Consider the following 11537-nt stretch of genomic DNA (forward strand, 5'->3'; position numbering starts at 1 on the left):
ACACCACAGTTCAAAAGCACCAATTCTTCGGCACTCAGCTTTCTTTATAGTCCAACTCTCACATCCATACATGACCACTGAAAAACCATAGCGTTGATTAGACAGACCTCTGTTAGCAAAGTAATATCTAGTCTAATAAGTTTGAGAAACTCTGGGACAACCAGGTTTTCCCCATGGTTTTAAAAAATGCTAATTTGCATTGTGAATCTGTGAATGGGGACTAGGAGAGGTGTAACTTCCTAAGCTTATCTCATCAGGGAAATGAGAGGATTCTGCATAAGAAGCAAGGGCAAGGCACCCAAGTTCTACAAGCTATAAAGTGGAAATGGGCACTGGACTGTTTTTTTTTTTTTTGGTTTGTTTATTGTTTTTGTTTTGTCACACCACGGGGCACTTGGGGTCTTAGTTCCCCAACCAGGGATAGAACCCACTCTCCTTGCATTGAAAGGTAGAGTCTTAACCACTGGACTGCCAGGGAGGTCCTGGTATTGGGCTATTTTGTTCTCAAATCCTTTAAGTCCTGCTTTCCTTAATAATTCTGTAGTGTGCTGTAATGATAGGCTCAGCTGTATCTATTTAGAGGATAATAATAAATGCTTCATAAATGATAGATCCTGTGTGCTGTTACCCAAACCTGAACTCTGCATTAAGAGATGGATACATATAAGTCCACATGTGACTTGTGAGTTGTAAATTCACATGTTGTGAATTGTAAGTAGCTTGGATTTATGTAGCACTTCTGTTAGTAGTCCTCAGATCCGAGAACTTTTCTCTTCTTCCCCTTCCTTGTGTCAAGGTGACAGTGAGTATCCTCACTTGTTCTGAAAACTAGAGGAGTGGAAAGTGGCTGAGGAATCAGGGTATTTCAGTTTTCAAGATCTGATCTGTTGGATGGGCAGAAAGGTACACGGAGCCGGTCATCTGTTACACAGACAGTGCTGAACTGAAGTGGTGTGGTTCTACCTGTTGAGAACAATCCCAGGCCTTAGTCAGCCAGAGCAGCGGCGCCTTAATACTTTGTTTCCCATCACAGCCTCCCTTTCTTTTTCTGAGCAGCTTAGAATTTTGCTCTGAATACTCCACATATCTTTCAGCTCTCAAATTCCATGATTTGCTTGTGTAAAGAAGTAATTATTTTACGATTGCATAATTTCATGATTTTTGTACACTCTATCTTGCTGCTTAGTAAGGATAAGACCGTTTATCACTGGAAACGCCACATGTATTTAATAGTTTTCTGAACTGTTGGCCTTTGACACAGTGAAATGAAACCCACTTTTTTTTGGAATTACACACCAAACTATTATATAAATGAAGTGTTAGAAATCAATTCAAATGTTAAATACAAAGGACATCCTTGGCTCATTAAGTAAAAATATCTCATTTAATGAGCAGGAAAGCACTGGAGCACACTGAACCCTGACACAAAGCAAATTATTTAAGTGATAAATTATATTTTATGGGGAGTGTAAAAGTTAATAATACTCAGGGGCATGGTCATAAATGCAGAGGTGTAACCAACTTCATCGACTGCTTTACTTACAAACATGCCATATGTACTTAGTTACTTGAGATGATCATAAAAAGGCAGACTAGAAACCACACACAGATTCAGAAAGTGGCCTTAATACGATTATTTTCCACAGCATCCTTTATATAAAGTATTTTAAGAGTCCCTCTCTCATTTGCTCTCTCTTTTTCTTTCTTCTGTCGTTGGCAATATTCTGTTAACTTGATTTTTGTTTTCACTTTAGGTCAAGAATCTGACCTTGTGGCAGTTGAGCTGCAGCCTACTTCTTATCTCGCGGCAGCCCTCATAAAACCAACCACACATCATCCTCTCTGGTGGCCCACAGGTGACCTCAGACTTTGAGGGGGCCAGCCCGACGTAGGAAGAGAGGGGTGGCTGAGCTCTTGTGTTGGCTGCACACCAGTTCTTCTTTAAGCAAGCACTTGCCAGGAGTGTTGGAGGGATGCGTGAGCAAATGCGGTCCGTAACCTCCATCCACACTTTGCCAAGATGCCTGGACAGTGGTCTCCACGCAACAGGGGAGCAGGAAGGGCTGGAGCCATCATCTGGGTTGTTAGGGTACAGACTGAGGGAGAAGTGGAAGGGAAGGAACTGTTTTTTCTTTTTTTCAATTTGAATGATTTATTTTTTCCTTATGCTGTGACTCCGCTTTTTAAAATTTTTTTAAAAATGTGGACCATTTTTAAAGTCTTTATTGCACTTGTTACCTTGTTACAATATTGTTTCCATTTTATGTTTTGGTTTTTTGGCCTCAAGACACATGGGATCTTACATCTCCAACCAGCGATCAAACCTGCACCTATTGCATTGGAAGCGTGGAGTCTTAACCACAGCCAGGGAAGTTGCTGTGACCCTGCTTGGAAATGAAACTTCCTCCTCTTTTTTTTTGCTGGACCCCTGCGTGGTTTTAGATTATGAGCAAATTCTGATGCCTTGTTGTCGTTTTGTCTCTGTTGATGTATCAATAGATTCTAGGTGCAAATGTACCTTGTTGATGGTACATGGATGATATTTTCCTTGGGTGTGGAAAATCATATAGCTTTAGAATCTTCACTCAAAGCTGGTTTTAGTCTGTGGCCCCACTTTGAGGCCGGGGGGACAGAGAGGATCCCTCCGTGCTGAAGCAGAAGCGCCTTGCACTGGCGGTGCACACCTCTCATCCCCTGTGTGTGCTTCTTCTCCATGTCCTTCCACGCCCTCGACCATTTAGCAAACTGCAGCTGACGCTTCAAACCCAGCTTCAGAGTGCATTCTCTGCCCACTGTCCTCTCTCTCTTTAGGTTGAGTGAATTATTCTGTTACTTAATATTTACAATACTTACAAGCTTCCGCCTGGTGTTGGACTTTACTCGTATTTCCCACTGTGCTGTAAGATTTATGAGTGTGGAAACCCTTGGTCACCACTGTCTATCTAACACCTAGAAAGACAGTGGCCCACCACGGAGCAAGGATGGCGGAAGGAGGGAAGGAAGGAAGGAAGCTTCCTTATCGCTGACGGCAGCCTTGTGCAAAGTTGCTCCTTTAGAAAAGGACCCCGCTTCCCCTGGACGGATGGTGCCATGGCCATGACATGACTTCAATTTACAAAAAAAAAAGAAAAGAGCCAGATAGAATTCCCACTTTCATGGAACTTCTGCTTCTTTGAGAGGATAAACAGTAACCCCAAAGAAGTTTGAATGTATCATCCCGGAGAAAGTAATTAAATGCTTCTAGTGCAGCAAGGAAGAGGGTTTGGAACGCCAACAAGGGTGAAGAGCATGAGGATAAACAGGGCAGCTAGGGAAGCCCTCCCTGACAGGGAGACCTCGGAGCAGGGGCCCCAAGGAGATGAGCACAGGCCGCCTGGGCGGGGGTGTGGTGAGCGGCTTGTCTGGGCCAGTGCGGCCAGCAGAGGGGGCGGCAGGTACCAAGTTCTGAGGGGGCCTCCCCCTGGGTGTTCAGAGAACAGCGAAGAGGCCAGTGGGGCTGGAGCAGTGGGTCATGCCATGCGTCTCTTTTAAAGGAAGCAGAGTTGATTTGCAGCACTGGGCTACTTTCAGGGCTAGTTACAGCAAGGTGATTCAGTTATATATATGTATGCATATATATGGCAGCTTCCCAGGTAGCTCAAACAGTAAAGAATCTGCCTGAAATGCAGAAGACCTGGGTTCGATCCCTGGGTGGGGAAGATCCCCTGGAGAAGGGAATGGCCACCCACTCCAGTATTCTGGCCTGGAGAATCCCATGGACACAGAAGCCTGGCGGGCCGCAGTTCACTGGGTTGCAAAGAGTTGGACACGCCCGAGTGACTAACACACACACACATGTAAATGGCAGCCTACTCCAGTACTCTGGCCTGGGAAATCCCATGGACAGAGGAGCCTGGTGGGCTGAAGTCCATGGGGTCACAAGGGAGTCAGACATGACTTAGTGACTAAGCAACAACGGTTTTGTTTTTAGATGCCTTTCCCTTAAAGGTATTACAAAATACTGGATATAGCTCCCTGTGCTATCCAGCAGTTCCTCCTTGATTGTCTGTTTTATGCACACAGTGTGCATCTGTTAATCCCAAACTCCTAATTTAGCCTTCTTACCCTGCACCTTTGATAACTAGAAGTTTGTTTTCTGTGTCTGTGAGTGTGTTTTGTAAATACGTGCATTTGTATTTTTTTTTTTTTAGATTGCACATGTAAGTGATACCATGTGGTATTTCTTTCTCTGTCCAACTTACTTCACTCAGTACGATAATCTCTAGGCCCATCCTTTTGTTGCAAACGGCATCATTTCATTCGTTTTTATGGCAGAGTAGGATTCCATTGTATATATGTACCATATCTTCTCTATCCATTCATCTGCTGATGGACATTTAGGTAGCTTCCATGTCTTGGCTATTGTGAATAGACCTGCTGTGAACATCAGTGTGCATGTATCTTTTTGAATTAGAGAGTTTTATATTTTTCCATGGCTGTATCCCCAGTGTCTACAACAATGGCTGGTATATAATAATGCTCAATAGTGTACTGAAAGAGTAAGTGGAAGGTAGAAAATAGGAAAACTATAGAAAGTATAATACAGAACAAAGAAATGCACTCACATGCTACCTCAGAAGTAACACTTTGTTATATTGACTTCTAGAGTGTTTAGATATGTTTTTTACTTGAAACAACATAGCATATAGGATTTTTGAGAAAAATATAATTCTATATTTTTAGCTGATTACTACAATATAGGCAATTCTGACATATTTAACCTTTTAAATTATTGTATTCTCTTGTCTGGATATACCTATGGTATGCTACCGAGCTCCCATTGGCTAGGGCTTAGGTGACCTTTAATTCTGGATATTTTCAAGGACACTATGATAAGTATTGCTGTGCATACCTTCGTCTGTGCTTTGCAGTTTTTAAAACACAGAAGCAGGATGACTGTGTTTGAGCGAATGATGCAGTTTGCCAGATACTATACTTTCCCCCAAAGACACTGTATCCAGTCACACTCCTAACCATGCTAGACAACTGTGTTCATTTCACCTAATCCTCATCATCAATGAGTATTTTAAAAAAACCGATTTGCTATTTTGGCAGGGAAAACAAGTAGTTATCTTGTTTTAAATTGCTTTTTTTTTTTTTTTTTTTGGTATCCGGAGAAACCTGTCACTGCCCATTTGAATTACAGGAGGAAGAAAGTGAAGGAGACAGGAGAGTCTGGGGTGACGGTCCTCTGTCCTGCTGTCCCCTCACTATTGCCCATCTCTCGTCCCTGGGGGCAATGCATAGAAATCCCTGTGGATTTGGCTAAAGTCTCCAGTGGAGAGGATGTTCTTGCTTAGATTTCTTATGTCTCTGCCCCATTGTGCGTCTCTCACTCGTTTCCCGGAGATCACACCAGGAATGAATCATTCGCACAAGGGTATCCATCTCAGGTTCTGTTCCTGGGGAATCTACCCAAGATGTCATCTTAATAAGAATGCGTTTGGTAGGGTTAAAACCTCAGTAAGGGAGTGTGAGTAGTGAATTGTAAAGTGAGGAAACGGAAACTTCTTACTCTTTCTCAGCGTCGGAGTGCTTATCTCATTCACTCATTGTATTTGTCATTTGTGTGTTTCTAAATCGTAACTGGCTTTTTGCCAGGAGATCGGATGTCTGGAGAGTACAGCGACTTTGTCTTTTATTCTCTGATGGAGAGTCAGCACTTAGTAGAGCGGACCTCCCAGAATAGTATATATTAAATAAAGAAATGAATGAATGGCGAGCATACCACTGGGCAGATGAGGTAGCACAAGTTTATGTATTTTCAGTTCAATATGTTCAAAGTGATTTCTTAAATTTAAAGGAAATTAAAAATGAGAAGAAAAGGCTTTCGTCTTTACCTTTTCCAGCTCTTTTCACTCCTTCCTGTGGATCCAGGCTTCCATCTGCGTTGCGTTCTTTCTCCCTGAAGAGCCTCCTCTAACGTTCCCTACAGGGCACGTCTGTTGAAAGCAAATTCCCTCAGCTTTTGCTTATCCGAAGCCATCATTATTTAGTCTTCATTTTTTTATGACATGGGAACATGTTTATTGTTTAGCAAAAATTCATAGATAGAGCATGTTTCCATTTTTGCTATCAAACTTCTAAACGTGCAGAAAAAGAAAGGCTTTACTTAAAAATGTAACTGTAGTTATCTTCAGGTGACGATCAGATGATAACTGACAATTTTTTACTTCCTTTTGCTCATTTACTTTTTTCATTTTGTCATACTCTTTCTCTTTTTATTGTGATAAAATATACATAATATTTACCATTCTAGCTATTTATAAGAACAATTCAGCGGTGTTTAAATGTAGTCACGTTAGATACCCAGTCACGTGTAACCTTGCCATTGTCTGCGACAAGTGAAGTGAAGCCGCTCGGTCGTGTCCGACTCTGTGCGACCCCGTGGACTGGAGCCTGCAACGCTCCTCCGTCCATGGGATTCTCCAGGCAAGAGTACTGGAGTGGGGTGCCGCTGCCTTCTGTACTCAACCATTTTCATCATCCCCAACAGAAACTCTGTGCACTTAACAGTGACTTCCAATCTTCTCCTTCCCCTAGTCCCTGGTAACATCAGTTCTTCTTTCTGTCTCTATGAGTTTGCCTATTCTAGATACATCAAGTAAGTGGAATCATAAAAAATATTTCCTTCTATATCTGGCTTATTTCATTTAGCATAATGTTCCCAGTGTCCATCTATGTTTTAGCATATATCAAAATTTAATTCCTTTATATGGCTAAATAACATTCCCTTGCATGTGTTCACCACATTTTGTTTATGCATCTGTTGATGGACATTTCGGTGTCTCTATTTTTGTCCTTTCTGAATATTGTTGCTATGAACATTGGTACACAATGTTTTAAATTTTTTTGAGTATATAGTCATTAGTAGAAGTGGTCAAGTTGTATGGTAGTTCTGTGTTTAACCCTTTGAGAAACTGACAAACTGTTTTCCATAGCAGCTATACCATTCTGTGTTCCCACCAGCAATGCACAAGTATTCCAATTTCTCCAAATCCTTGCCAACACTGTTGTTTTCCAGTTAAAAAAAATTATAACCTTTCTGGTAGGTGTGGAGTGGTATTTCATTGTGGTTTTGACTTGCATTCTCCTATGACTAATGATATACTTATTGGCCATTTGAATACCTTTTCTGGGGAAATGTTTACTCAAGTTTTTAGCTTATTTTTAAATTTGCTTGTACTGTATTTTGTTGAGTTTTAGGGTTTCTTTATATACTAATATTGATCTCTTATCAGATGTATGATTTATAAATATTTTCTCCTTCTTAGTAGGGTTTTTTTCCCCATTCAGTACGTTGTTTCTTGATATTATCTGTTGATACATAAAAGTTTTTAATTTTGAAGAGGTTCAATTTATCTATTTTATCTTTTATTGCTTGTGATTTTGGTGTCATGTTCTTGAAATCATTTCCAAACTTAATGTCATAAATATTTTTCCAAACCCTTTATTTTTAAAGAGTATTATTTTCTAGATATTGAATACTAGGTTAACTTTTTAAAAGTTCAGTGCTTTAAATATTTTATTTCATTTCCCTCTAGCTTGCATTATTTCTGATGAGAAAATAAGATTATTATTATCTTTGTTCTCTTGTATGTAATGTGTCTTTTTTTTCCCCTGTCTCTACTTTGAAGCTATTCTCCAGTTAATAAAAAACTAGATAAACTAGATAATCTAGTTTTTAGCAAATTTATTATGTCATGCCTTGGTGTGTTTTCTTTTTATTTATTATGCTTGGAGTTCTTAATTCTTGGGTTTATGGATCTACAGTGTTAATCAAATGTGAAAAATTATTCCACACATCAAATATTTTTTTCTCTTTCTCCTCTTTCCTCTGTAACTCCAATTATATATTTGTTAGACCACTTAATGTTATTCCACAAGTTATTAAAACCTTCTTACTTTTTTTTTCTAATCCTTTTTGCTTTCTTTGCTTCAGTTTGGATAGAATCTACTGCTATATCTTCAAATTAGCTAATCTTTTGTTCTGAAATATCTAATTTGTTATTTGTTTAGTTAGTGAAGCTTTCAAAAAGGTGTTATAGTTTTCCTCACTTAAAAATCCATTTGATTTTCTCTTATATCTTCCATTTCTTTCTTCATTATGTTTACATTTCCTTTTAAATCTTTAAGAATAGTTATAAAAGCTCTTTTAATGTCCTTATCTGTGGATTCCATCATCTCTGTCATCTTAAGGTCTATTTTAATTGATTGACTCTTCTCCTGGTTATGGATCCCATTTCCCTGCATTGTTGCCTGTATAATAATTTCTTATTGAGTTCAGGATTATAAATGTTAGTTTACTGAGTATTTGATTTTGTGTCTTTCCCTAAAGAATGCTGAATTTTGTCCTGGCAAGTTGTAGTTCAGATAGATTTTTTTGCTCTCCTGTTTTCTGCCCCTCAAACTCCGCAAAGCCCAGCTTCCCTGAAACCCCCTTTCTCTCTCTCCCGCTCGGCCACCACTGCAGCCTGCTGAAGTCCGCCTGCCTGCACCACAATCTGCAAGGAGCCTGTGGGGAGACAGCTGAGACGGCTGCCGAGGCTGCCTGTCTGCCCCTCTCCTCTCAGACGCAGTCCTGCGCGCTCCCTGTCCAATGTCTGGAAACCGTTGTTTCCCGTCTTCGCCCAGTTTTCTAGCTATGGACAGTGGGAGGGCAGTTCCAGTTACTCCATCATGGCTTCAAGCAGAAATGAGTCCTTCAGTTTGGAAAATACAAAGTCTTTGAGGAGATCCTCAAACTGCTGTGGATAATCTGCATGTTTATGAGGCATTTTTGGTGTCTAAATTATTTTCTTTGTCTTGTTCATTTCCATATTCACTTACTAGCCACTTTCCATCAGCATTTGGGATCACATGCTCATTCCAATGCCTTATCTTTCACCCTTTTCCTTACTAGATTTTCTGAGTTCTGTGTTGATCCTCATTTTGGCTACAATGAAAGAGTCCCTCTGTATTTGGTCAGGATCTGAGTATTATTAGATAAACCTTGAAATATTAGTTATGAAAACTTCTTTGCTCCTGAATTATCTTGCCTTTTAAAAACTCTACATATTTGTGAACCATTTCTGCACATTAGGTTTGAGTACCCTTAAATTTTCACCTTAAGGTATATTTTTTTCTTGGCCAACTGCCTTTGAGGGAAGTCTTAGGTCTTGATTTTATCCATGATTAGAAGGCAGGAATCTCAGACTTTACTGACATATTATTCTCTTTGGAGATCTTTAAAATATTATGGAAAAATAAGAGGCCTGAAGCTGGATAAACGTAGCTTTAAATGATATGTACATCAAATAGCTGTGTGGCTTCGAGAACATTTACTGCAAACATCAGTGTTCTTCTCTGCTAAAGGGGATTCATAGAATCTCTGTGAATACATACTTGGTGTTTAGTAAGTGCGAGTTCTCTTCTGCTCCCCTCGAAACTGTTCACTCTGGTTATGCCAGCAGTCATATTGTCATTAGTTTCATTGGCCGGTAGGTTCGTTTTATTTTTGGCTGTGTGGGTCTTTGTTGCTGCGTGGGCTTTTCCCTAGTTGTGGCCAGCGGAGGCTACTCTCTACTTACCGTGCACGGGTTTCTCGCTGCAGTGCCTTCTCTTGTGGAGCTTGGGCTCTAGGCCTCAAGGGCTTCAGTAGTTGAGATGCCAAGTTTCCAGTGGTTGCAGCACGTGGGTCAGCAGCCGCGAGGCGCTCGGGCTCTGGAGCGCGGGCTCAGCAGCCGCGGCTCTCGGGCTCTGGAGCGCGGGCTCGGCAGCCGCGGGGCTCTCGGGCTCTGGGGCGCGGGCTCGGCAGCCGCGGCTCTCAGGCTCTAGAGCGGGGTCTCAGCAGCTGCGGGGCGCTCGGGCTCCGGAGCGCGGGCTCGGCAGCCGCGGGGCGCTCGGGCTCTGGAGCGCGGGCTCGGCAGCCGCGGGGCGCTCGGGCTCTGGGGCGCGGGCTCGGCAGCCGCGGGGCGCTCGGGCTCTGGGGCGCGGGCTCGGCAGCCGCGGGGCGCTCGGGCTCTGGGGCGCGGGCTCGGCAGCCGCGGGGCGCTCGGGCTCTGGGGCGCGGGCTCGGCAGCCGCGGGGCGCTCGGGCTCTGGGGCGCGGGCTCGGCAGCCGCGGGGCGCTCGGGCTCTGGGGCGCGGGCTCGGCAGCCGCGGGGCGCTCGGGCTCTGGGGCGCGGGCTCGGCAGCCGCGGGGCGCTCGGGCTCTGGGGCGCGGGCTCGGCAGCCGCGGGGCGCTCGGGCTCTGGGGCGCGGGCTCGGCAGCCGCGGGGCGCTCGGGCTCTGGAGCGCGGGCTCAGCAGCCGCGGCTCTCGGGCTCTGGAGCGGGGGCTCAGCAGCCGCGGGGCGCTCGGGCTCTGGAGCGCGGGCTCAGCAGCCGCGGCTCTCGGGCTCTGGAGCGGGGGCTCAGCAGCCGCGGGGCGCTCGGGCTCTGGAGCGCGGGCTCAGCAGCCGCGGCTCTCAGGCTCTGGAGCGCGGGCTCGGCAGCCGCGGGGCGCTCGGGCTCTGGAGCGCAGGCTCGGCAGCCGCGGGGCGCTCGGGCTCTGGAGCGCGGGCTCGGCAGCCGCGGGGCGCTCGGGCTCTGGAGCGCAGGCTCGGCAGCCGCGGGGCGCTCGGGCTCTGGAGCGCAGGCTCGGCAGCCGCGGCTCTCAGGCTCTGGAGCGCGGGCTCGGCAGCCGCGGCTCTCAGGCTCTGGAGCGCGGGCTCGGCAGCCGCGGGGCGCTCGGGCTCCGGAGCGCGGGCTCGGCAGCCGCGGGGCGCTCGGGCTCCGGAGCGCGGGCTCAGCAGCCGCGGGGCGCTCGGGCTCTGGAGCGGGGCTCAGCAGCCGCGGCTCTCGGGCTCTGGAGCGGGGGCTCGGCAGCCGCGGGGCGCTCGGGCTCTGGAGCGCGGGCTCAGCAGCTGCGGCTCTTGGGCTCTGGAGCGGGGGCTCAGCAGCCGCGGGGCGCTCGGGCTCTGGAGCGCGGGCTCGGCAGCCTCGGGGCGCTCGGGCTCTGGGGCGTGGGTTCAGCAGCCGCGGGTCGCTCGGGCTCTGGAGCGCGGGCTCAGCAGCCGCGGGGCGCTCGGGCCCTGGAGCGCGGGCTCGGCAGCCGCCGGGCGCTCGGGCTCTGGGGCGCGGGCTCGGCAGCCGCCGGGCGCTCGGGCTCTGGGGCGTGGGTTCAGCAGCCGCGGCTCTCGGGCTCTGGAGCGCGGGCTCAGCAGCCGCGGGGCGCTCGGGCTCTGGGGCGCGGGCTCAGCAGCCGCGGGGCGCTCGGGCCAAGTTGCTCGGCAGCCTTCAGTCTTCCTGGACCAGGGACTGAATCCACATCTCCTGCATTGGCAGGCAGATTCTTCACCACTGAGCTACCAGGGGAGCCCTGGTAGGTCTCTGAAGAGGGCATCCTCTTAGCTGCTTTGATCTTACACTGACTTTTATCTCTCGACAAGTTTTACAATTTCTTGGTGATGCCACTGAGTCTATTAGTAGAGTGGACATGACAACTTACCCTCTCAGGGAAGTCTATTTGGTGTTCAAAA

The 11537-nt window shown here is 46.2% G+C and overlaps 1 protein-coding gene across 1 annotated transcript; it reads left to right on the plus strand.

Annotated features, from left to right (window-relative positions):
- The first annotated feature begins 3288 nt into the window (after nucleotides 1-3288).
- On the plus strand, nucleotides 3289-11320 carry LOC139037560 (spidroin-1-like). The gene is made up of 2 exons (XM_070474641.1): nucleotides 3289-3434; nucleotides 9709-11320. Exons 1-2 carry the CDS (start codon nucleotides 3289-3291, stop codon nucleotides 11318-11320), a joined length of 1758 nt encoding a protein of 585 aa, XP_070330742.1.
- The last annotated feature ends 217 nt before the right edge of the window (nucleotides 11321-11537 follow it).

Source organism: Odocoileus virginianus, chromosome 11, assembly GCF_023699985.2.
Source record: "Odocoileus virginianus isolate 20LAN1187 ecotype Illinois chromosome 11, Ovbor_1.2, whole genome shotgun sequence".
NCBI classification, from domain to species: Eukaryota; Metazoa; Chordata; class Mammalia; order Artiodactyla; family Cervidae; genus Odocoileus; species Odocoileus virginianus.

Coding starts and splice junctions, on each gene's coding strand:
- LOC139037560 (XM_070474641.1), top strand. CDS start 3,289: ATGAGGATAAACAGGGCAGCTAGGGAAGCCCTCCCTGACAGGGAGACC. Junction 3,435..9,708: donor GCCAGCAGAGGGGGCGGCAG/GTACCAAGTTCT, acceptor CAGTGGTTGCAG/CACGTGGGTCAGCAGCCGCG.